At 38.4% G+C, this 27,616-nt stretch overlaps 1 protein-coding gene across 2 annotated transcripts in view; it reads left to right on the top strand.

Moving 5' to 3' along the window:
- The first annotated feature begins 535 nt into the window (after positions 1–535).
- The window catches only part of AOAH (acyloxyacyl hydrolase), a 207,417-nt gene continuing 180,336 nt past the window's right edge, over positions 536–27,616 (top strand). For both annotated transcript variants that reach the window (XM_050785510.1, XM_050785509.1), the window contains exon 1: positions 536–1,046. In XM_050785510.1, the coding sequence (XP_050641467.1) occupies positions 920–1,046 (127 nt within the window). In that variant the 5' untranslated portion in view covers positions 536–919. The remainder of the gene's footprint in view (positions 1,047–27,616) is intronic.

Raw genomic sequence — 27,616 nt, 5'->3', positions numbered from 1 at the left:
TCAGTTCTATTCTTCAGAGCAGAAAATCAGTCTCTTAACAAATCATCCACAGGTAGGAAATATAAATGCACTTCAAAATTCTGGAGAAAAAAAAGATGCATTGTGCACAGCCTAGCAACTATGAATTGATTAATTCTAACCCATGTCTTTTCTCATTAGATCTAAAATCCCACCATGCTAACTGCCCATTATTTTCCGCACTGCTTATTTTCTGCACACCAAATAAAAGGCCTTGACCCTTCAAGGAATAACCCAATTTCTCCAGAGGAAAGATATTATTTGACCAGAATATTCTTTAACAACAAAATAAGGATCACAACCTTACCATATAAAGCTCTTGAAAACAAGACTAAATAAGTTCTGAATAAAACCAATTATAATTTCTACAGTATTTGGGTGCTGCTGATCAAATTGTTAAAGGATTGTGTGCTTGTGGCTTAGTTTTTTTTTTCTTTTTTCTTCTCAGTTTTAGCTTTAGCTTTGTTTGGTTTCGCAAGAATGAAAGGGGAAGGGCCTCCTAACCAACCCCACAGATCAGTTCCGGCCAGCCTCGAGGCTCACAGGGTTTATGGTCACTGACTTCATTGAGCCAGGGAGCACGGAAGTGCCGCCACTGTGCAACTTGGGTTTTCTTTATCCTGCAGTTTTTACCTCAGCAGAACTGCACACCAGAGACTCCCTCCAGCTCTTCGTGTGTGTCTCTCTCAAGAGCAAGCTGTGGGTCTGAGAGTGTTTATGTGTGCTTTTCTTCACTTCACACTTATTGAAAAGTGTGTATGTGAGAGGGTGGGGTGTGTGTGTCAAAGAGAGTGAAGAAGAGAAGGAAAGACAGATCAGTTGATTCTGCGGCCTCGGCTCCAGCATCCCTCAGTTGGGAGCTTCTGTAGCCAGGTGATCACTTGGAGTGCATAGCTCGGAGATGCAGTCCCCCTGGAAAATCCTTACGGTGGCACCTCTGTTCCTGCTCCTGTCTCTTCAGTCCTCGGCCTCTCCAGCCTACAATGACCTGTCCAGGCCCAGCTACTCAAATGGGCACACCTGTGTAGGTATGTAAATAAATATTTTTGTATTTTTTATATAGACTTAACAATGGGGTCCAATACTTTGCTTGCACAATAAATCACATATTTTATTACATCAAAAGTTGTAAGATTCCAAGTAAAGCAGCAATAACCTCACCGACATAGAGAAATGTAGACTCCAAGAGTAGACATTGACACTACATACATCTATGTGAATACAAAGCGTACTAGTTTAAATTCGGCATAAAACTCTTCCACCTCATTGGTGATTGGAATTTTTTCTTCTTGTATAGGTAACTATTATTTCAGGCTATTTTAACCTGAAATTTTTACTGCTTTTCATGGGCTTTGACCTCATACAGACACATCTGGGTTTGAATCACTGCCCGCCTCCTACTCTTCTCTCCCATTTCCTGCTGGCTGTGGAAACCTACAGCAATGTACTTAACCCTCTCCCAGCTTCTGTGTCCTTATTGGTGAACTGAAGCTAATGAGACCCATCTCGTAGGGATACCATGGAAATTGTGACCATGCGTGTAAATCTGTGGCATGTGCACACGGTAAGGACTCAACCATCTTAGCTTCCTTCCGTCTCTCAGAGAATCCAGATATGGTGATCATCTGGAGACGATGAGCACTGATATGGTTTCTTGGCTAATCTGTTAATGAAGTGTTTTATTTCCAAGAGGTTTTGTTTGTTTGTTTGTTTTGGATGAGAGTAGGAGGTAAGGTAAGATCTTTGCTATTCACATTGTAGCTCTCATAACATGGGAATCCTCATAACAGTGGTGGCATTTAGATGGTACAGTCCATGGAGCCACATAGACTCAGAACTCTGAGTAGTAAGTAATTGTTCAATGAGCAGACCTCAAAATAGAATCCTAGCTTGAGAAGTCAGGAAAATAACTCTTGGATAAGTCTAGTGGCCACATGCTGCAAACGGAAAATCTGGACACAGATTCTGACACTTAGGAATTGTCTCTGGAGACAATATGGAAATATATCTGAATTAGTCCTACTTCCTCAAAATCATGGCCTCAGGTCATTGTACATGTTAGGAGGTGCACCTCTACTTCCGAGGTTTTGTTTGTTTGTTTGTTTGTTTGAGATGGATTATCGCACTGTCACTTGGGCTGGAGTACAGTGGCATAGTCTCAGCTCACTGCAACCTCTGCCTCTCTGGTTCACGTGATTCTCCTTCATCAGCCTCCTGAGTAGCTGGGATTACAGGTGCGCATGACCATATCTGGCTAATTTTTTGTATTTTTAGTAGAGATGGGGTTTCACTATGTTGGCCACACTAGTCTCGAACTCCTGACCTCGTGATCTGCCTGCCTCGGCTTCCCAAAGTGCTGGGATTACAGGCATGAGCCACTGTGCCCAGCCTCCAAAGTCTTGTTTTAGTTAAGACCCAGATTCCCCAAGACTTTATTTTCCAGAGACCAAGAGGCAGAGGTGTGTGGTCTTTTGAACCATGCCTGGGAGATCATCCTCCCCCAGTATTTGGTTTCCTTAAATAATTATTTACCACCTTTTCATTTTTCTCAAAACAAAACCCTACTGCCTATCAAATGGAAATACACTTGAGAAAAGCTCAGATGAAATCAGTTTTACTTCTGGGCTCATTGCAAACTAAATGTTTGAGTTTGGGCAAGTTGTCAGGGCTGAGATCCTTGGACCTTCACTTCAGTAAAATGGACAGGAGATACTCATTCCTTTATCTGTCGTGTTCCCAGTGAGGTCATAGAGGGTAAAAAGGAGGTGTTGGAGAGATTTCAGGATGGGGTTGCTCTGGTTTTCTATTGCTGCATCAAAAATTACAATAATAACCATTTTGTTGTATTATGATCTTATCGGTGAAAAATTTGTTCAAACACTGGCTGGTGATTCTTGTTCTCCATGCAGGAGTGACTGAGGTTAGGAGGTGGTATTTGGATGGTGGATAGATGGATCTGGGACTGACAAAAACAGCTTCACTCACATGTTTGGCACCTTGGGGGTGCTAGAGGCTAGAGGGTTGGCTCATCTGGAAGTGCCATCAGAGTGCCCACACATGGCTGTCTTGGGTAGTAGGCCTTCTTACTTGGCAGCTTAAGAATCCCAGAGAGAATTCCAAAAGATAGGAATTAGAAGCTGCCAATCTTTCAAGTTTGGGGCCTGGAAATGGGCACAGCATTACTTGCCGTCTTCCATTGCTCAAAGCATTCACAGGTTCCTCCACCCAGACTCCAGTGGAGGGGGCGTAGACCCTTCATTTTGATGGAGAGAGTCAAGAAATGTGTGGTCATCTCTATTATTCACAGAGGTACACTTTGGTTGCCCATACAAATTCTCATGGCCCCAAGAGCTTTGAGACTCTGTTGCTGATTAGGTTTGAGGATGATTTAGCACCCATTTTCCCAGCAACTCACAACTTCTTCTGGCTAACTCTGCCTGGGTGACTTATTCACCTGTTGTCATAATAGCAAGAGAGTGGGTGTAGGAGGAGTCCAGTCTTGTGATGAACACGTACTGAGCACTGCCTATATGCTGAGACAGGGGCTGAAGGCAGACCAACTTGGTGCTTCACTGTTTGAAGTCGGCTTTTGGGGGAGACAGGATTAGAAATGTGTGTGCAGGGGAGTTTATTGAGAAGTGCTCTTGGCAAAAAGACCAGCAAGAGAGGAAGGCACTGGGGTTGGCAGGGAGAAGGTGGACTATGCTGCGGCCATAAAAGAAGGCCTAGTGGATCCCACTGAGAGCTCTAGTACTAAAATAGCTCTTCAGAGTTGTCCTGAAGTCGGTGCAGGTCTTGGAATTCCCACATCAAACAGTCCTTGGATGTGACCTGACCTCAGGGGAGGGCTGTAATTTTCAGATACCTCCCATTGGTGGAGACAGTTCTGGCAAGGGATTCTAGTGCCGGCGTAATCCTTCAGAACAATGGCTCCAGAAGCTGGGGAGCGAGTGTCTCCTGAAGGGGATCCTGGGGTGTACCTACTGAAAGGGTTGCATGTGGGAAGCATCTCAGGAAGCAGTGAGGTCCACTGTCTTGCAGATGGAGAGAAGAGGAAGAAGTGTGTGGAAGAGGGGAGAGAAAAGAAGGAAATGTTGATTGGAATTCTTCTAACTCTACATTTGTTGCCAACACCCCAACAACTTTCTGACAAAAAGCAGGATTATATGCCTTCAAACCCTCCAGCAGAAAGGCGGTCCCCCAAACATTTCCGTGCACTCACTCGTCACATGGCCACTGAATACGCAAGACCCTGTGCTCAGAGCCAGGGATACACAGACAAAGGAGAAGACGGATGTTTAGAATGTCTGTCTTTAGGAAATTCACTGTTCAGTTTAGAGGAAAACAAGAACCTGGAGCCTTGTAAAGATTACAATACTTTAAAATGAATGCTGAACTTGGCCCTTAGTGCCCTTGATAATACCCTTTCTCTAGAACTCTTTCAACTGCAAATGCCAGAGCCAGCAGAGCACTATGAAGTGCAGGGCAGAGGCTCACAGCTTGGAAGTGGGCTCTGCGGACTCCGCTCATAAAGCCACCTGGGGAAGGTGAAGTAATAGCCTCAAAAAGAGTGTTTAAAACTTTAAAATTTTAGGCCATGTGTGGTGGCTTATGCCTGTATTCCCAGCACTTTGGGAGGCCAAAGTGGGCAGATCACGAGGTCAGGAGATTGAGACCAGCCTGGCCAATATGGTGAAAACCCATCTCTACCAAAAAAAAAAAAATATATATATATATATATATATAAATTAGCAGGACGTGGTGGCGCATGCCTGTAGTCCCAGCTACTCAGGGGGCTGAGGCAGAAGAATCGCTTGAACCCGGGAGGCAGAGGTTGCAGTGAGCTAAGATCGCACCACCACACTCCAGCCTGGCCAACAGAGAGAGACTCCGTCTCAAAAAATATATATATATATCAAAAAAGAAATTTTAGAATTCTAGAAACACTTCTACCTGAATATTGCTAGTCAAAGAAGGAAGCTTCAGTTATCTCAAAGATTCTGTTGCATTCACATGCTTGCTGAAAGACCCCAGGCCATAAAAACTTTTCTGAGCAAAAGGTGATTAGGCAGCTGGATTTCTGATCATCCCAACTGAGCAAGAATGATTCATCCTTTTTTTTTTTTTTTTAAATAAGGACAAAGTCCTACTCTATTACCCAGGCTACAGTGCAGTGGTATGATTATAGCACATTGCAGCCTCAACAGTCCGGCTAGTGATCCCCTCAACTCAGCCTCCCCTGTAACTGAGACTACAGGTGCACACCACCATGCCTGCCTAATTGTTTTATTTTTATTTTTGTGGAGACAGGGTCTCATTATGTTGTCCAGGCTGGTCTCAAACTTCTGGGCCCAAGCAATCTGTCTGCCCCAGCCTCCCAAAATGCTGGGATTATAAGCATGAGCCACTGTGTCCAGCCCTCTTCATTTTTGTTAGTTGTCAGTTGTCTTTCAATTGCCATTCCAACATAAATTCTTACCTTGATCATAAAAGGATACCCTTGCCTCCATTTATAAGATCATGAAAACATAAAATATTTATATCACCTTCCCAACACATGTAAGAAGTTCTTCCTTCCTGTTTTTCATCAAGATCAACTGAATTAGTTGGGTTTCATCCATTTTTATGAAGATTATTGTTGAGTAATCATATTTGTTTCTTACTCATAAAGTTTGTTTTGCTACTGGTTTCCCCAGCACTTCTCCATGGGGGTAGTACCTTCCATCTTTTCTCTGACTTGAATGTGGACTAATTGGAATGATGCCTGGAGAAAGTCACAACAGGCAGGTGCTATTCAGCCACACAAATTACATTTGCAAGTTAATAATTACAATAATTGCCAACGTTTACTGGACATTGTGTGACAAATTATCTTCCAAAAGGTTTACATTTATTAACCCATTTAATCATGTAATGACCTTATGAAGTCTGTATTATCTTTATCCTCATTTGGTAGGTAAAAAAACAAAGACAGAAATAAGTAACTTGTTCGAGGTTACATAACTAGTTAAAATTTGGCTGATTCCTCGCTTTAATTGTGATTATGTCATTGTAGACGTGAGTAAATCAGGGTAATATATTTTTCCCGTATTGTTTTAAATAATAGCTTTATTGAGAAATATGATTCATGTATCATAAATTTACCCTTTTAAAGTGTAAAAGTGGCATTTAGTGTATTCATGAGTTGTGCATTGATCACCAATATCTAATTCCAGAACACTTTATTGCTCCCCCCAAAAATCCAATTCTCTTAGCAGTCACTCCCCGTTTCCTTTTCTCTATAGCCCCTGGAAATCACCTGTCTACTTCCTGTCTCTATGGGCATTTCACATAAATAGGATAATATAAAACATGGCCTTTTGCTACAGGCCTCTTTGACTTAGCATAATGTTTTCAAGGTTCATTCATTTGTAGCGTGTATCAACCTTATTTATTCTTATGGCTGAATAATATTCCATTGTATGGACCTACTTGGTTTTGTCACTTATTCATTGTTGATGGACATTTGAGTTGTTTTCACTTCTTGGTGATTATGGATAATTCTGCTATGAATATTCATGTACAAGATTTTGTGTGGACATGTGTTTTTATTTCTCTTGGATGTATACCTAGGAGTGGAATTTCTAGGGCATGTGGTAATTCCATCTTTAACATTTTGAGGAACTGCCAAACTGTTTTCCAAGAAGCTGCACCATTTTACATTTCTACCAGCAGTTTATGAAAGTTGTAATTTCTCCACCTTCTTCCCAACACTTAGTTATTCACCATTTTGCTATCGCCATCATAGTAACTGTGGAGTGCGATCTCATTTTTTGTTTTAATTTGTATTTCCCAAATGATAATGATGTTAGCGTCTTTTCATGTGCTTATTGGCCATTTGTGTATCTTCTTTGAAAAAAATTTCTACTCAAACATTTTTCTCCTGTTTAAATTTGTGTTTTTGTTGTTGAATTGTAACAATTCTCCATATATTCTAGATACAAGTCTCTTTTGAAATATATGATTCACAAATATTTTCTCCCGTTCTGTGTTTCCTTCCCCCACTTTCATAATGGTGTCCTTTCAAGAGCAAAATTTAGTAAGTTTGATGGAATTCAGTGTATCTAATTTTTCTTTTGTCTCTTGTATTTTTGGTGTCATATCTAAGACCTGTATTTTAAAACTGTTGTTGCAGTTATTGACTTTCTCTTGTTATATGCTTGTTCCTTTATCTTATTTCCCAGATACTGAGTTCCTCACCACCAATATAGCAACCAGGAGCGAAACTCCTGGGGTTGCAAGTAACAGGAATCAACTTAAATTAGGTTAAGCAAAAATAAAAAGAGGAAATTTGCTTGTGAGAAGTCCAAGAGTGAATTTTAAAATCAAAAGGAGAAAACAGGCCTACAAATCAAGCTAGGAAACAAAAAATGTTCGCTGCCAGGATCCCAGAGAGTTCTCTCTCCTGGTGCGTTGCCGCTGCCTCCATCTCTATCCCTACAGACCAGCTGGTTTAATGCTCTCCACCCTTTGGCTGACTACTGGCTCCCACAAGCCCTGAGTTTGTATGTGGTAGTTTAGCCCACAGAGGTGGGTTCACCTTCTGGTTACCAATTCCAACTTCCCAGCAGACAGAATTTGGGCTAAGTCTTTAGTCCACTGAATAAGGGGTGGGTGGGAGTGGGGAGAGTTTGAAGTACGGAGATGGCTGCCAGGCTTATGGCAGGAGCTCTCACTGAAGCGGGGGTATTGTTGTGACTGGAGGGATACTCCAAAATGAGCCCTCACGGAAGTTACTGAGCTATTGAGCCTACATCCCCATCACAAACAACCCCAGCTCCAATCTCAAAGAGCAACCCACAGTGGGGAACCAACGAGAAGATCTGAGGACGTGGCCATAAATGTATTCCCAAAGCAGATTGAAGCTGTGGAAAGCCCCAAGGTCCCCTTCCCCAGTGTATCATATTTGTTAGCACTGAACAGTACGTCCCATTTGAACACGTAGCAAATGCGGGGTTGACTATGCTTAAACAGGCTGTGCCTCTTTCTGCCACTTTTCAAATGTTGCAGAATCAATAATTAGACATGTTCATTTTTGCAAAACATTTCTTTACATGGCTGATTTAGGGGGAAAATAATCCTTGTGTTTCTAAGTCATTGACATTTAAATTAATTCACTGAATGTTGGTTTTTTTAAAAGCACTATTTGGTACTCAGGAAGCTTTTTAAAAGGTTAAGAAAAACCTGACTTTTTCCCTTACTCACATTTGGTTAAATATAAAGTGCCTTCAGGGTCAGGTTATAATCCCCTCTCCACACCCGCATACCACACACAGAGTGCTCCAAGATGACATCATAGTTTGATTGATGAACAGACAGAGGTGGCCGCATAATTTCAAGCCAATGTGAGCAATAAAATAACAGTATCACTGACAAGAATAGGAAGGATTTAGACAGAGCCAACAGAAGGTTGAAAATTTATTATCACAACATAGACACACAGAAATTTCACTCTATTTCTCTATAACTAAACGCCTGTTCATAAGACACTGTTTCTGCTGATAGCAGAAAACATTTCATCTTGCCATTTATGTTGTTAAATTTAGTCTTCTTTAGGTAACTTAGCTTTTCCTCTTCCTTCCCTCCTCTGTGAGGGTTGATCTAAGTTCTCCAGGAGGACTTACCCGTCACTCTGGTGTTTATGGTTCTCGGCCTTTGGAGGTGGTCTCTGTCCTCAGCCCTAAGAGTGCCAGCAATTGAAGCTTCGGGGCTGGTGAGGTTCATGGTCTTGGCTCAGTCATGCAATCTGGACATTGGCCCTGCATCTGACCCACCACACGTTCCACCCTCACGGGCCAGGCAGATCCTTGAGGTCTAGCTGGACCATCCCTGTTCCCTGGACACAGCTACTGCCCTCTGCACGTGCCCCTTACTGTGGTGGTTCCCATACACTCTCTCTTCTCCATAATCTCCTACCTTTATTTTTAAATTATCATTGCATTTAACCCCAACTTTAGAATAAATGGTAGATTTCTGATCATCTGAATTTTTTACCACCTGTCTGCCTGTTTCCCGGATTGCTCTGAGGTCGAAACCTGAAGAGAAAGACCACAAAGACACTCTGAGGAGGGCCTGTGACTTTGGGGAAAGGTTACACAGTGAGCAAAACCCAAAGAATACATGACGAGAGCATACTGTGCTTCAGGAACAAAGGAAGTAATTTTTTTTTGTAAATGTATTAATACTGTGGGTAAGAATACAGAACATTTTAAAATTTGTTATGGGAAAGGGAAAAAAGAAGAAGTTACAAAGCATTAAGCAGAGTAAAATCCCCATTAAGTTATAATGTGCCCACTTCTCTACTGACGAGCTATTTTCCTAGATAGAATGAATGCCAAAATGTTCATAGTGATTATATGGCTATCTCTAAATGAAGACATTACTAGTGATTTACATTTTCTTCTCAGTGCTTTTCTGAATTTTCCACACTTTCTATAATGCGCTTGTGGAAGCAATAGTAAGGCATGGGGTTAAGAGCTGCAGAGCGTGGGGCTCTCAGATTTGAATCCTGGTTCTGTCACTCCATACAAATGTGACGTTAGGGACATAGCTTCACCCTCAGCACCACCTCACTCCCCTCATCTGCAAAATGAAAATTACACAGGGTGATGCGAACAGCCTGTCACTTAGAACTGTGCTTGGTACATAGCAAGGACACAAAAGGGTGTGATTATCTATTCTTTTGGAAATCAAGAAAGAAATGCATGGAAATTGTGCTCTAGAAGTCCTGAAATTAAACCTATTGTAAGGCAAAAAGTCCTGAGTAACTGAATAATTTCATGCCAACCTGTATCTTAAGTAAATAGAACTTCTCAAATCTTGGGTGTTTCAAGGGCAGATTCATTTATAAAGAAAGATTTCACAGTGTATTAGCTTTCTATTGCTCTGTGATAAATTGCCACGCACTTATCAGCTTAAATCAACACAAATTTATTATCTCACAGTTTTTGCACATCAGAAGCCTAGACATAACATCACTGAGTTCTCTGCTCAGAGTTTTTTTGACAAGGCTGAAGTCAAAATGTTGGCCAGGGCTTCAGTCTGATTTGACACTAAGGTCCTCTTGCAAGTTCACTGGTTGTTGGTAGAATACGGTTCCTTGCAGTTGCCGGACTGAAGTCCCATCTGCTTCTCAGCCATCAGCTAGGGATCACTCTCAATAACTAGAGTCTGCCTCTCTTCCTAGGGAGTGAGTAGCATAGCTATTTCTTTCTTTCAAAACCAGCTAGAGAAAACTCTACATTTAAAGGGCTCCCTGAATATGCCTGGCTCATCTAGGAAAATCTTGATTACCCCAAAATAAACTGATTGGAGTCCTTAATTACATATGAAGAATCCTTTTTGTCATTGCCATGTAACAGAATATAACCGTGGAAGTGATAGCCAGTCATTTTCACAGGTTCTGCCCTTATTCAGAGTAGGGAATTAAATGTGTTCACTAGGAGGCAGAAATATTATAATTCTACCTACCACACATAGAAATGCTTTTAAAAGATCAAAAAGAGCCTTCAAACTAAACACCCAGATAATATCACAAGGGAGAATTTATGTGACTTAGTTCCAAAGTGATTCACCAAATAGAAATGAATACATAATGGAAATTAATAGATGAAGATTAAGTTGCAGATTGAACAAGTTTTTTGGGATTTGGGGGGTTTTGGGAGTTTGGGTTTGTTTATGGCTTTTTGTTTTTTATATGCAAGTGTTTTCTCATGGATTTCACACTCTGGAAATCTGGAAAGAAAACATAATCACTCCAATGTCATAACGTTTTGCTTATAAAACAGTTGTTCTTCAATGTTAGGAAAATGCTTGCCTGAATGTTGCTCTGGAAAAAAAAAAATTTGTCTTTTAAAATGACCCCTGCAATTTAACAAAATGCAAATGTAATCAGAGAAGTCTACTTTGCCCTTTATTTTAGTAAACCTAAAACCCCTAGGCTCCTTCAGATAAAAATAAGTACAAAAGAGAATTCTGATGATGATCTCATGAAGGTGTTAGAAATTCCTCTGTGCAAAAGACTAAGTATAAAACTGGAAAAATTGTCACAAGCATTTCAGGGCACAGGAAATCATCAGTGGCATACAATGAATTGAGAAATATTTATTTTTGAAAAACTGCATGAACTTCAGTAAAAGCAATGATACTGTGGCCTCCTTGCCTGAGGCTGCTCTATCTACCCTGCCCTCAGCTTGGTTAGTGAGAACAGTAGTTTTATCACTGTGGAACTGGCTGCAAAAACCAGCAGGTTTACTGCTAATGGGACAGATGATTTCACCGAGATGTAAAGATCCATGGCTCTCCTGGCCAAAAGTGATGGAGGCCGTTGGGAATTAACAAGCAGAACCTACAGTTTTGCTAGCTCAAGGTTTGATCCCTGATGAAGCAACGGCGATCAGCCAGAAGTTTACCTGGGAGATCCTGGAAACAATCTGGAGAAGAGCATCACGGAAGGGCTGAGATAAGCTCTCTACATATCCCTAGTTGATTGGGAAACCATGCATGTGTAGGGGGAGACCTAAAAGAGCCCAGCAGAAAGTGAAAGCCCAGGGGAACTTGAGAACTGGCTGCCACTTTGAATATATTCCTTAGCTCACATGTGGATTGATCAACAGATGGTGACTCTTTCTTTCACTTGAGCAGTTAGAGGCCTTTGTAGGGTTACTACACCTTACAAGCTTGAAGTGTTTCAGCACAAGTTGCTCGATGACTCTAAGCTATGTAGACACAGGTGTGATCCTTAGAAAACCAGACTAATACATGAGCAGAGATGTCAGAAACTCCACACTCCAGGACAAGCAGATCCACAGTTGAAGCCCGGAAAGTTACTAGAAAAGAAGAGACAACAACTCTCAGAAAACTGAGACAAAATCCAAAGTTGCTAAATGCATTATTTAAAACTTTCAGTTTCCAACAACAAAAAAAAATTAGTAGACATGTAAATAAACAGAAAATCGAGATCCATACTTAGGAAAAAAGCAGTCAATAGAAAGGGACTCCGAGTGAATTAAAGACTTCAAAGTGCTGCTATGGGGATATCCACAGAATTAAAGACAACCATAGTGAAAGAATTAAAGGAAAATATTGTGACAGTGTTCAATGTTCAGCAAGTAGAAGACATTTCAATAGAGATATAAAATTATAATAAAGATTCAAATGGAAATTCTAGACTTAAAAATCAATAATTGAAATTTAAAATGTACTAGATGGGCTCAACAGAAGATTTGAGTTCAAAGAAGAATCAAAGAACCTAAAAGCACATCAATACAAATTATCCCAACCAAGAATAGAGAAAATAAAGCTTGAAGAAAAATGAGCAGAGCCTCAGAAACATGTAGTGTAATATCCAATATCTCAACATTTATAAAATGAGAGTTCCAAGAGAGGAAAGAGCAAAGGGAGGAGCAAAAAGTCTTTGAAAATGTAATGATTAACACCTTTTTAAAAATGAGGAAAAGGCCAGGTGCAGTGGCTCACACCTGCAATCCTAGCAATTTGAGAGGCCGAGGTGGAAGGATCACTTGAGTCCCAGAGTTCAAGACAAGCCTGGGCAACACAACAAGACTTCATCTTTACAAATAAAAAATAAAAAATTAGCCCAGTGTGGTGATATATAATCAGCTACATAGGCTGAGGTGGGAGGATCGCTTGAGCCTGGGAGACACAAACAGGCTCTCTCTGTTTAAAAAAAAGGAAGGAAAAGAAAAGAAAAACATTAGCCTACAGATCCAAGAATCTCAAGAAACTCCAAATACACAAAGAGAAGTAAATCTGGATACCTTATAGTCGAACTCAAACTTCTGAAAACCAAATACAACATAAAAATCTTGAAAGCACAAACAAAAAAATGACTTATCACTTACAGGAAAACAGAAATATGACCAATGGCTGAACTTTCATCAGAACTCTGTAGGCCAGACGGTAGTAAAATGATACGCAGCACTTCTTTTTATTGTGCTTCATTTTATTGCACTTTGCAGATACTGCATTTTTTATAAATTGGAGGTTTATGGCAACCCCTTGCCAAACAAGTCTATCAGCACCATTTTTCCAACAGCATGTGCTCACTTCATGTCTCTGTGTCACATTTTGGTAATTCTCAGAATATTTCAAACTTTTTCATTATTATTATGTCTGAGCTGTGACTCTGTGTTCAGTGATCTTTGATGTTACTATTGTAAATGTTTTGAGGTGCCATGAACCACACCCATATAAGACAGCAGCCTTCATTGATAAACGTGTGTGTTCTGACTGTTCCACCAACCAGCTATTTCCCCATCTCTGCTCCTCTCCACTGCCCTCCCTATTCCCTGAGACACAACAATATTAACATTAGGCCAATTCGCAACCCTACAATGGCCTCTAACTGCCCAAGTGAAAGAGTCACACAGATCTCATTTTAAATCAAAAGTCAGAAATTATTATGCTTAGTGAGGAGGCATATCAAAAGCCAAGATGGGCCTCATGTCAAACAGTTAGCCAAGTATGAAAAAAAAAAAAAAAAAAGATAAGAGAAAGTTATTGAAAATAAATTTAAAGCACTGTTCCACTAAACACACCAATGATAAGAAAGTGAAACAGCCTTATCATTGATGTGGAGAAAACTTTTCATGGTCTAGATAGAATATCAAACCACCCATGATATTCCCCCAAGCCAAAGCCTAATCCAGAGCAAGACTCTAGCTCTCTTCAGTTCTATGAAGGCTAGGAGAGGTGAGGAAGCTGGAAACAAAAGTATAAAACTAACAGAGTTTGGTTTATGAGGTTTAAGGAAAGAAGCTATCTCCATAACATAAAAGTGCAAGGTGAAGGAACACATGCTGATGTAGAAGCTACAGCAAGTTATCCAGAAAATCTAGCTAAGATCATTGATGAAGGTGGCTATACTAAGCAAATGATTGTTAATGTAGACAAAATAGCCTTCTATTAGAAGATGTCATCTGTATGACTTTCATAGCTAGAGAGGAGAAGTCAATACTCAGCTGCAAAGCTCCAAAGGACAAGCTGACTCTCTTGTCAGGGATTAATGCAGCTGGTGACTTTAAGTCAAAGCAAATGCTTGTTTACCATAATGAAAATCCTAGGCCCCTCAGGGATTTTGCTAAATCTACTCTGCTTGTACTCTAGAAATGGAACAAAAAAACTTGGATAATGGCAAATTTGTTTGTGCATGGTTTACTGTATATTTTGAGCTCACTGTGGAGACCTACTGCTCAGAAAAAAGATTTATTTCAAAATATTACTGCTCATTGACAATATACCTGGTCACCCAAGAGTGCTGATGAAGAGGCACAAGGAGATTAATGTTATTTCCATGTCTCTAACACAATATATATTCTGTAACTCATGAATCAAAAAGTCATTTTGACTTTCAAGTCTTATTATTTAAGAAATACATTAGTTTAATTAGATCCCATGTGTTAGTTTTGGCTTTTGTTGCCATTGCTTTTAGTGTTTTAGTCACGAAGCCTTTGCGTGTGCCTATGTCTTGAATGGTATTGCCTAGGTTTTCTTCTAGGGTTTTTATGGTTTTAGGTCTTATGTTTAAATATTTAATCCATCTTGAGTTAATTTTTGTATAAAGTGTAAGGAAGGGGTCCAGTTTCAGTTTTCTACATATGGTTAGCCAGTTTTCCCAACACTATTTATTAAATAGGGAATCCTTTCCCCATTGCTTGTTTTTGTCAGGCTTGTCAAAGATCAGATAGTTATAGCTGTGTGGTGTTATTTCTGAGGCCTCTGTTCTGTTCATTGGTCTATATATCTGTTTTGGTACCAGTACCATGCTGTTTTGGTTACTGTAGCCTTTTGGTTACTGTAGCCCTATAGCCTTGTAGTATAGTTTGAAGTCAGGTAGCATGATGCCTCCAGCTTTGTTCTTTTTGCTTAGGATTGTATTGGCTATAGGGGCTCTTTTTTGGTTCCATATGAAATTTAAAGTGGTTTTTTTCTAATTCTGTGAAGACAGTCAATGGTAGCTCGAGGGGAATAGCATTGAATCTATAAATTACTTTGGGCAGTATGGCCATTTTCACGATACTGATTCTTCCTATCCATGAACATGGAATGTTTTTCCATTTGTTTGTGTCCTCTCTTATTTCCTTGAGCAATGGTTTGTATTTCTCATTGAAGAGGTCCTTCACAACCCTTGTAAGTTGTATTCCTAGGTATTTTATTCTCTTTGTAGCAATTGTGAATGAGAGTTTGCTCATGATTTGGCTGTTATTGGTGTATCAGAATGCTTGTGATTTTTGCACATTGATTTTGTATCCTGAGACTTTGCTGAAGTTGCTTATCAGTTTAAGGAGTTTTTGGGTTGAGACGTTGGGGTTTCCTAAATATACAATCATGTCATCTGCAAACAAAGATAATTTGACTTTCCCTCTTCCTGTTTGAGTGCCTATTTCTATTGCCTGATTGCAATGTCCAGAACTTCCAATACAATGTTGAATAGGAGTGGTGAGACAGCGCATCCTTGTCTTGTGCCAGTTTTCAAAGGGAATGCTTCTAGCTTTTGCCCATTCAGTATGGTATTGGCTGTGGGTTTGTCTTCAATATATCTTATTATTTTGATATATGTTCCATCAATACCTAGTTTATTGACTGTTTTTAGCATGAAGGGGTGTTGAATTTTATTGAAGGCCTTTTCTGCATCTATTGAGATAATCATGTGGTTTTTGTCATTGGTTCTGTTTATGTGATGGATTATGATTAGTGATTTGCATATGTTGAACCAGCCTTGCATCCCAGGGATGAAGCTGACTTGATCATAGTGGATAAGCTTTTTAATGTGCTGCTGGATTCAGTTTGCCAGTATTTTATTGAGGATTTTCACCTGATGTTCATCAAGGATATTAGCCTGAAATTTTCTTTTTTGTTGTGTCTCGGCCAGGTTTTGATATCAGGATGATGCTGGCCTCATAAAATGAGTTAGGGAGGAGTCACTCTTTTTCTATTGTTTAGAATAGTTTCAGAAGGAGTGGTACCAGCTCCTCCTCTTTGTACTTCTGATAGAATTTGTTGTGAATCCATCTGGTCCTGGGCTTTTTTTTTTTGGTTGGTAGGCTGTGAATTACTGCCTCAATTTCAGAACTTGTTATTGGTCTATTCAAGGATTTGACTTCTCCCTGGTTTAGTCTTGGGAGGGTGCATGTGTTGAGGAATTTATCCATTTCTTCTAGATTTCCTAGTTTATTTGCATAGAGGTGTTTATAAACTAAAGAGCTTCTGCACAGCAAGAGAAACTATCATCAGAGTGAAGAGGCGACCTACAGAATGGGAGAAATTTTTTGCAATCTATCCATCTAACAAAGCGCTAATATCCAGAATCTACAAGGAACTTAAACAAATGTACATGAAAAAAACAAACAACTCCATCAAAAAGTGGCCAAAGGATATGAACAGACACTTTTCAAAAGAAGACATTAATGTGGCCAACAAACATGAAGAAAAAAAACCTCATCATCACTGCTCATTAGAGAAATGCAAATCAAAACCACAATGAGATACCATCTCACACCAGTTAGAATGGTGACAAAAACTCAGGAAACTACCGATGCTGGAGAACATACGGAGAAATAGGAATACTTTTATGCTGTTGGTGGGAGTGTAAATTAGTTCAACCATTGTGGAAGACAGTGTGGTGATTCCTCAAGGATCTAGAACTAGAAATACCATTTGACCCAGCCATCCCATTACTGGGTATATACCCAAAGTATTATAAATCATGCTACTATAAAGACACATGCACAAGTATGTTTACTGCAGCACTATTCACAATAGCAAAGACTTGGAACCAATGAATTCATGTCCTTTGCAGGGACATGGATGAAGCTGGAAACCCTCATTCTCAGCAAACTAACACAGGAACAGGAAACCAAACACCGCATGTTCTCACTCATAAGTGGGAGTTGAACATTGAGAACACATGGGCACAGGGAAAGGAACATCATACACCAGGGCCTTTAGGGGGGTGGGGGGCAAGGGGAGGGATAGAATTAGGAGAAATACCGAATGTAGATGACGGGTTGATGGGTGCAGCAAATCACCATGGCACATGTATACCTATGTAGCAAACCTGCACGTTCTGCATATGTATCCCAGAACTTAAAGTATAATTTAAAAAAAGAAAAAATAATACATTACATGAGGTTATAGCTGCCATAGGCACTTATTCCTCTGATGAATCTGGGAAAAGTAAATTGAAAACCTTCTGGAAAGGATTTACAATTTTAGATGCCATGAAGAACATTCATGGGAGGAGGTCAAAATATCAGCATTAAGAGGAGTTTGGCAAATGTTGATTCCAACCCTCAAGAATGATTTTGAGGGGTTTAAGACTTCAGCGATGAAACTGCAGATGTGATATAAATGGCAAGAGAATTCGAATTAGAAGTGAAGTCTGAAGATGTGACTGAATTGCTGCAATCTCATGATAAAATCTGAATGGATGACGAGTTGCTTCTTATGGCCAAACAAATAAAGAGGTTTCTTGAAGTGAAACCTACTCTGAAGAAGCTGTGAACATTGCTGAAATGATGACAAAGGATTTGGAATGTTTCATAAACTTAGTTGATAAAGCAGCAGCAGGGTTTTAGAAGACTGACTCCAATTTTGAAAAGTTCTGTTGCGGGTAAATGCTATCAAACAGCATTGCCTCCTACAGATAAATCTTCCATGAAAGGGAAAGTCAATCAATGTGGCAAACTTCATTGTCTTATTTTAAGAAATTGCCACAGCCAACCCAACCTTCAGCAACCACCACCCTGATCAGTCAACAACCATCAACATCAAGGCAAGATCCACCACCTGCAAAAAGATTATGACTTGCTGAAGGCTCAGATGATCTCTAACAATTGTTACTGGTAAAGTCTTTTTAAAATTAAGATACGTACATTGTTTTTAAGACATAATGCTAGCACACATTTAATAGACTACAGTATGGTATAAACATAACTCTTATAGGCACTAGGAAACCAAAATTTCATGTGACTATTGAGATATTTGCTTTATTGTGGTGGTCTGGAGCTGAATATCTCCAATATATACCCTACTTAAAATGCTGAGAGGAAGAAGAAGTTATCAACCAAGAGTTCTGAATCCAGTTAAAATGTTATTCAAAAATGAAGGTGAAATAAACACATTCCCAGATAAACCAAACTGAGAAGACTCATTGCCGGCAGACATGCCATGCAAGAAATGGTAAAAAAAAAAAAAAATAAGCCCTTCAGACAGAAAGAAAATAACACCACATGGTAACTTGCATTCACAGGAAGGAATGAAAAGCACTAGGGATGTAAATATGTAGAGAAATATAAAATAATAGTATATATGTATATGCACATGCACGCAAACACTTCTCTTCAAAATAAAAATTTGTTTAAAGCAATAATTATAAAACTGTATTGTTGCATTTATAACTCTTATAGATACAAAATGTATGACAAAAATAGCCCAAATACAAGGTGAGGATGGAGCAATATTAGAGCAAAATTGTGAAATCTTACCACAATTAAATCAGTAGTAACTTAAAATACATTATGATAAGGTAAAGATGCATACTGTAATCTCAGTAACCACTGGAAATATGAACATCTAAATAAGAAGTTACTTTAAAAAGTTACAAAAAGAAGTAAAATAGTGCAAAAAAGACTTGCTTCCCACAAAAAAGATAGTAAACAAGGAAAGAAGAGCAAAAAAAGCAACCCAAGATGTCCAGAAATAGCTGCCATATGAAAATGACATTATATGTGAATGAACTGCACACTTCAATCAAAGGACAAGATGATTAGACTAGATTTTAAAAGGTAACATCTAAGTATACTCTGTCTGCTAGAGACAACTTTTAGACTCAAACACACAATAGGTTGAAAATAAAAGGATGGAAAAACATATAAAAACAGTAACTGTAAGAGAATAGGGATAAATATATTAGTACCAGAAAAATGCACTTTAAGATGTAGAATAATCCCCAAAACAAAAAGGTATATTTCATAATGAAAAAGGGGCTATAATATCAAGAAAAAAATAATTATTATATTTATATATAATTGTCAATATTAATTATGTATATGAACTTAATTTAAAAGCCCCCAAATACTGAAAGATTTGAAAAGAAAAACAGACAATGCAACCATGGAGTTGAAAATTTCAACACTCCTCTCTTCTTAATCTATAGAATTAAACAAAAAGAATGTAAAGGTATAGAAGACCTGAATAACCCAACTAACTTCACCTACGTAACATCTACAGAACACTCCATTCAATGACAACCAAGCATTCATGGACCATTCTCCAGGACTGACCATGTGTTATGCAATAAAGTAATTAGCAATTTTTTTTTTTTTTTTTTTTTTTTTTTTTTTTTTTTTGAGACGGAGTCTCGCTCTGTCGCCCAGGCTGGAGTGTAGTGGCGCTATCTCGGCTCACTGCAAGCTCCGCCTCCCGAGAGGTTGATTAATGGGTACAAATACATACCTAGATAGAAGAAATAATATCCCGTGTTCAATAGATTAGTACAGTGACTAGTGTTTACAATAACCTCTTGTGCATTTCAAAATAGTTAGAAGAGAATGATTCAAATGTTTCTAGCATAAAGAAATGACAAATTTTTAAGATGATAGATATCCCAATTACACTGATTTAATCTTTAAACATTATATGATTGTATTAATAATCACGGGTGCCATGAAAATATGTATATCTATTGAGTATCAATAAAAATAGTAAAATTATTTGAAAATTAGAAAATAGTTTGGCCTAAGTGAAAATGAAAACATAGTATATTAAAATCTATTGAATGCAGCTAAAGCAGTGCTTATGGAAAAATTTATAACTTTAAACGCTTATATTAAAAAGAAAAATCTAAAATTAATAATGTAAGTTTCCACCCCAAGAAGCCAGAAAATGAAGAATCAAAAGCCAAACTGAGTAGAAGGAAGGAAATAATAAAGATCAGAGCAGAAAATGATAAAATAAAAACAGGAATGCAATAGAGAGAATCGATGAAACCAAAATATAGTCCTTTTGAAATGATCAGTAAAACTGATAAACCTTTAGCTAGATCATTTAAAAAGGAGAGATAAAGCTATCATCAAAATCAAGAATAAAACAAGAGGGGACATCATTGTAGACCCAAAGGAAATTAAAAGGATCATAAGGGAAGATCGTAAACAATTTTGTGCCAAGAAGGTAGAGGGAGAGTTTAGATAAAATACACAAATTCTGAAAGGAGACATGATTTAAGAAAAAATAGGAAATGCGTATAGACCTATACCAAGTAAAGAAATGAAATTCATAATTAGAAATTGTGTCTGTTTCCTAGGGATGCTATAAAAACATTTCCATAAATTAGGTGGCTGAAAATAACAAAAACTTATCCTCTTATACAATTCTGAAGGCCAGAAGTTTGCACTTAGGTGTCCACCTCTTTCTCCTAGCCTCTCATGGTTGCCAGCAATCCTTCACATTCCTTGGCTTACAGCTGCATAACTCCAGTCGTGCCCACATCATCCCCTGGCCATTTTCCCTCTGTGTGTCTGTCTTCATGTGGCATTGTCCTCTCTGCGTGTGGTTCTCTTTTCTTAGAAGAACGCTGGTCATTTTGGATTAAGGACCACTCTATCCTAGTATTACTTCATCTTAACTAATACATCTGCAAGAACCCTATTTTATATAAAGCACATTCTGAAGTCCCAGGAAGGGCATGAATTTTAGGACACTATTCAACCAGGTACAGAAAATCCCAAGCCTAGATGGCTTCACTAGTAAACTCTATAAGGTACTTAAAATAGAAATAGTGCAATCCAACACAACTTCTTTCATAAAATAGAGGAGGAAGAAATACATTTCACTTCATTTTATGTTTTTCTGTCATGTAAATTCAGACAGAGACATCATAAGGAAAGAAAATAACAGAATTTTACAAACAGATGCAAAAACCCTTAACAAAATATTGACAAACTGAATCCAGCAACATGTAAAATAAATAAGATACCATGGCCAAGTAGAGTTTATCCTAAGAATGCATGCTTGTTTAACATCTGAAAAGCAATTAATGGAATGCACCAAATTAGTATAATAGAGGCCACAATTACATTGTCAGCCCAATAGAAGTAGGAAAATTATTTGAAAAAATTTGTCACCCATTTATGTTAAAATCTCTCAACAAATTGTGAAAGAAAAGGTGACTTCCTCAACCTGATAAAGGACATCTATGAAAACCGTACTTCTGACTTTTTGTATTAAATGATAGCAGACTGAATACTTACCTCTTAAGATGAGGAGGAAGGTAGAAATGTCCATTCTCACCACTTCTAGTCAACATTGTATTGAAGATTCTATTCAGTTTAATAAAAAAAGAAAAATAATAAAGTCATACAGATTGGAAAGGAGTAAGTAAAACTATATTTTCAGACAACCTAATCCTAAATATGGAAATATCCTAAGGTATCCACAAAAAAAAAACTACCAGAACTGATAAGCGAGTTTAACAGGATTCAAAATTGATATACAAAAATTCATATTTATTTTATTTATTTTATTATTATTTTTTGGGGGGGGCGGAGACATAGCCTCGCTCTGTAGTCCAGGCTGGAGTACAGTGGCATGATCTCGGCTCACTGCAACCTCCACCTCCTGGTCTTGGTTCAAGCAATTCTCCCACCTCAGCCTCACGAATAGCTGGGATTACAGGCATGCACCACCATGCCCAGTTAATTTTTGTATTTTTAGTAGAGACAGGGTTTCACCATGTTGGCCAGGCTGCTCTTGAACTCCTGACCTCATGATCCACCCGCCTCGGCCTCCCAAAGTGCTGGGATTACAGGCGTGAGCCAACGCGCCCTGCTTGATTTTTTATTTATAATAGCACCAAACTTTTAAGAATTAAACTTAAGAAACAATCTTACTCACAATTAATAAAAATATTTAAGAATAAGTTTAACAGCAGAAATGCAATTACTCTACACTGAAAACTACAAAACATTGCTAAAAGAAATTAAAGAAGGCTTTATGGAATTGAAGAGATGTGTCATGTCAATAGATTGGAAGATTCAATAGTGTTAAGATGGCAGCACTCTCCAAATTGATCTATAGATTAAACACAATTCTAATCAAAATCCTAATAGGATTTTTTGTAGAAATTAGAAAACTGATTCTCAAATTTATATAGAAATTAAAAGAAGCCAGAACAGCCACAATTTTGAAGAATGCTATTGGAGAATTTACACTACCTGATTTCAAAACTTACTGTAAGTATTACAGTAACTGATACAGTGTGGTATTGGTGTGGGGACAGACACAGACAAATGATACAAAATAGGAAGCCCGGAAATAAACCGGTACATTTACAGGCAACTGATTTTCAACCAAGTTTCCCAGATAATTCAAAGGCAAGAGAGTAGTCTTTTAACAAATGGTTATGGAATAATGGGATATCTATAGGCAAAAAAAAAAGGGTGAGGGAGAATTTAGATACTTATTTCAAATCACACACAATTGTGAACTCAAAATAGAATATAGACCTAAAAGTAAGAGCTAAAACCATAAAACTTCTAAAAGAGGCCGGGCACGGTGGCTCACGCCTGTAATCCCAGCAGTTTCGGAGGCCGAGGCGGGGGAATCATGAGGTCAGAAGATCGAGACCATCCTGGCTAACATGGTGAAACTCCGTCTCTACTAAAAATACAAAAAATTAGCCAGGCATGGTGGCGGGCGCCTGTCGTCCCAGCTACTTGGAAGGCTGAGGCAGGAGAATGACGTGAACCCACGAGGCGGGGCTTGCAGTGAGCCGAGATTGTGCCACTGCACTCCAGCCTGGGCGACAGAGCGAGATTCCATCTCAAAAAAAAAAACAAAAAAAAAAAAAAAACAACGACTTCTACAAGAAAATCTCCGTGACATTGGATGAGGCAAAGATTCTTAGCACGGTCCAAAAGGAGAAGTTGTTAAATTTTACTTTATTCAATTTAAACACTTTGCTCTCCGCAAAACATCATTAGAAAACCAAAAGATTAGCCACACACTTGGAAGCAATACTTGCAAATCCCATAGACGTTAGTATAGCAATGATTGTTTTAATTAACATGTGTGATAATTTTCAATTTGGAAGGATGCTGTTTTAATATATGTAGTGTGGCACTACATATATTTAATATATGTAGTGTGGAGAACATAAATTTTAAAGTAAAATAGTTCTGAATTTGAATCACGGGTTAGCCCCTGCTGATCTGAAAGGATTAAAGTATATTGCTTAACCTTTCTGGGCCTCACATTTCTAAGGAAATCTGGAAAGAAGCAATCTCATGAGAATGTGGTGAAGATTAAATGAGATAGAATTTGTAAAAACGCCTAGTAGACAGCCTGAAACACAAAATGGTATTCTAGAAATTTTCATATTTCATGTTCCCAAAATGTATTAAGGTAGAAGGCAGCTATTAAAAAGCATATTTAACAGGTTATGTTTGATAAAATAGAATTTGCTTTTCTCTAATTATAAAAGAACGCTTGGTTTTCATATTTTGGATGAAGAAGAGTACTTTTAAAGAATAAAATCCATTGCAATTCCCAAATCCTGATGATCACTATTGATATTTTGATATATTTTCTTTCAAAATCGTCCAGGTATACATTTGTGGGCTTTGGATCTTGTTCTCTTTTTTTGTTATATTTCGAAATTTGAACAGTTAGGCAGTCAACAAAACATTTGTGAAAATTTTGGCAGTAGTAAGCATTTGTTGTCAGCTGAAAACTTTCCACGTTAGCAAGTAGATTTGTGTATAAACACGGAATAATATTGGGCAGAGTGTAAAATTTTTTTTCTCTCTCTCCCTCTCTCTCCCCCTCTCTCCCTATCGATTTACCTACATATCCGTTCCATGCATCATCTGTCTATCCTCTTTGCAACCATTCATCCATCAATCTATCCATCCACTCATCCATTCATTTTCCTATCATCTATCCATCCATTCTCTATATCTTTATATGTCTAACTATTGGTCTTAGAATGCAAATATTGAAGTGAGTTGAAAAATGAAGTTACATTCTTCTGAAAGAAAAATTCGATTGATTAATTTCTTTAATAATAAAATATGGATTTGTCATTTCGGTTTATACAGAGGACATTTTTTATAAATTGAATGGAGGAAGTCTCAGCTCCAACATTTGACAAAAATGTATATAAAGCACACCTTAAAGTAAAGGAATTTTATTTAAAATGTAGTATAGACAAAAGTGTATTGAAAAGGACAATATTTTCATTATCCAATTATTTCTGAGTGTTTTTTGTTTTTTGGTTTTTGTTTGTTTGTTTGTTTGTTCATTTGTTTTGAGATGGAGTTTTGCTCTTGTCACCCAGGCTGGAGTGCAATCTCAGCTCACTGCAACCTCCACCTCCTGGGTTCAAGTGATTCTCCTGCCTCAGCCTCCCAAGTAGCTGGGATTACAGGTGCATGTTACCACCCCTGGCTAATTTTTTTGTATTTTTAACAGGGACAGAGTTTTGCCATGTTGAGCAGGCTGGTCTCAAACTCCTGACATCAGGTGATCCACCTGCCTCAGCCTCCCAAAGTGCTGGGATTACAGGTGTAAGCCACCATGCCGGGGCCTGAGTGTATTAGGCTTTCACGGGATCTTGCTAAGTAAAATAGTAACTGCTATAAATGTTTTTGCATATTCCCCCTGCAAAAAAAATGAGAAAGTAAAAGATGATTGATTTAACATGTTTTTATAAGTCAGGTAGCATCTAGTTCTTTGCTTTCAATAAAATGGAAGGGGAACTTAATGAAATTGTCAGGTTATAAATCATTTAAAATAATTTTCAACAATAGTTTACTCCAACATGTTTGGCATTTACCTCAGAAGAAGTTCAAAGAATTCTGCGACATTGCTATATCAAAAGTCCTTCAGTTCTGATCTATTTATTCAAGTAAACATGTTTCTCAGTACTTACATGTTTAACAATGAAAAAAAGGAACAAAAGTGACAAAAGGAACCTTGTCTCTTTACATGAATAGGTAGTATTTCTCAACAGACATAGGTACCCATTAAAAAGGCTCAATAATGTCATTAAGAGGTGCAATTCCAATAACATTTTACCTTTATCATCTATAACAGTTTATCAAATTGGCAATCTATTGTTTAGAGAAGTTAATTTTACTAACAAAGAAAACTCAATCCAGACTCCAAATTTGAAGTATCACAGGAAATTAAAATTTTTATTTAAGTTTTATACATGTTTTTAGTATTGAGATCAATTCTAATACTTTATTGATCAATAGTGTGATCAAAAAATAATTTCAACTATAAAAACACATTACATTTGGATAAAATTCGGTGGTTGAAGAAGAATTCAAGGAGGTGGGCTTTTCAATTCAAGAAGAGGAATTATCAATGCAAAATTAATCAGTGTGAAATAAGAGTTTGGTCATGTATTTGTAAGTTGATAAGACTAGATAGAAATCACTATAGTATTTAGATACCTTTGGATACACATAGAAGGTTACTCTAACAGTTCCACTGCAATGTTTACAATCGGTCCAAATTTATATCCTTTGTAACTAGATTGATATCCATTAATAATTTCTTGTTGTCCATTAAAATGTGTAAGTTCATAGTTTTTCAAGTTTATTTTAGAAGATACAGAGTTAAACACTGAAAACCATTAGTTCACAGTCTGCACACTAGATGCTACTTCTTGAAGCCTGTAGTCTGTAGTATGGCCTTCAAGGTGCTTCACAATCTAGCCCCTTCTTACCTCTCTCACTCTTCCTTTCTCACTGACTCTGAATTTTAGTCTTGGCCAACTCTTCTCTTTCTTACCTCCAATTCTTAAAAAACTCCAAACTTTTTCTCCTTTTTCTGATGAATGGGTTCCTCCTATCCCTTAAGACTCAGCTCCTCTGAGAGGCTATCACTGAGAGGTTACACCAGCGTGCCCCCAAAGTACTACCAGGTCCCTCTATCACAATACTTACGGGTTTCTCAGATTGTTTATTTATATATCAGTTTGCCCCACCGGTCTGTGACTTCTTTTATTCACATGTGTCTCTTCAAGCTTTTGGGCACATAGTAGCTGCGGAAAAGTACATATTGAATGAATGACAGGACGAATGTGTCCTGACATCCTCACTCTCATTTTTTCATTATTCATTTTTGATAAATTTCTAAATCAGCTAACCCAGTCACCCTACGTCTCTTAACACAGTCTACTTATTTCTTCTCACTGCCTTGCTTGGGCTCTGCTCACTCATCGATGCCCTCAGCCTTTGTTTTCTCCACTAATTGCCCAAAACAGTGCCTCTCTGGTTGACAATGTTCTGGCAACGCTGGCAGCTTTGAACCCACTGAGCATTTTCTCATAAAAACAATGTTTCAAGTAGTAGTTAGGTTAGGCCACAGAGTGTAATCTACTCAAATGTAGTGAAAACACTAGTTGTCTGCAATAAAAGAAGATTCAACCCGAGGAAAGTAAAAATGTTGTTGATAATGCAACATACTTTTCAAAGATGAGCTTCTGTGCCTTTATTTTTTAAAGAGTTCGTGGAGAAGATGTGTCTTCCCTGTGGTGGCCTTAGTAGATGGGAGATGAACTAATTTTTGTTAAATGCCTGCTCCGTGCCAGGCACCATGTGCATTTTATGTGTTGTATCACGTAAGTCTCACGATACTTTTGCCAGATGTGCAGATAGCCTTTGCTGTATTACAAACCACCCCACACTTACACGACCATCATTTATGAGCCCAAGATTCTGTGAGGTGGGCATAGTTGGATAATTCTTCAGTTGGTCTCCTGGAGCTCACTCCTGCAGCGGCACTCAGCTGGTAGATGATGAAATGGCAACGGCAGGGTGATCTGGAATGATCTGGGTGGTCTGTTGGCTGAAGCACCTCGGTTTTCCATCATGGGGCCTTTCCAGCAGGTTGACTCAGGCTCACAGCTGCAGTGTCAAAGAGGGGGAAAGTGGAAGCTGAAAAGCTTTTGGAGGACTCAGTTCCAATCTGACACACTGTCCCTTCCTTCACATACTGGTCAAAGAAAGTCACAAGGCCAGATTCAAAGGGCTGGGATATAGACACCATCACTTTATGGGAGGAAGTGCAAAAACTATGTGGCTGTTTCTAATATACCAAACAAGGGGCATTGTTATTCCATTCCGTGGGTGCCAAAATCCTTCCAAATGTACAAATTCATAAGTAATAGAAGCAGTATTTGAGCCCAGATCTCTCTAAACGCCCAGTTCTTCTACTCTGTACTATACCAGAGCACCTTAGGTAGCCTTCCTTTTCCTCCTTTCCATTCTCTTTCTTTCTCCTCCTTTGCCTCTCTCTATCCATGTCCAGACTCTAAGAGGAGGAAGCAGAAGAAAGAAAGGGTGGGATGCAGTGAGATTCACGCCAGAGTTATGTGCCACGGTCTCTGAGTAACTAGCATCTTAGGGAAACAAGGCTAGCAGTAAGACACATTTTAGGTGAATATTTTTACACCTTTCTTTCTTGTTTTCTTTTCGCCAAATATTGTGTTCAAGTCCCAATTTCCCCTGTTACTAGCTGTATACTTGGC

This window comes from Macaca thibetana, chromosome 3 (assembly GCF_024542745.1).
Source record: "Macaca thibetana thibetana isolate TM-01 chromosome 3, ASM2454274v1, whole genome shotgun sequence".
Taxonomy (NCBI): Eukaryota; Metazoa; Chordata; class Mammalia; order Primates; family Cercopithecidae; genus Macaca; species Macaca thibetana.
Note: the sequence above shows the minus strand (reverse complement) of the source record. Positions and strands in the feature narration are given on the sequence as shown.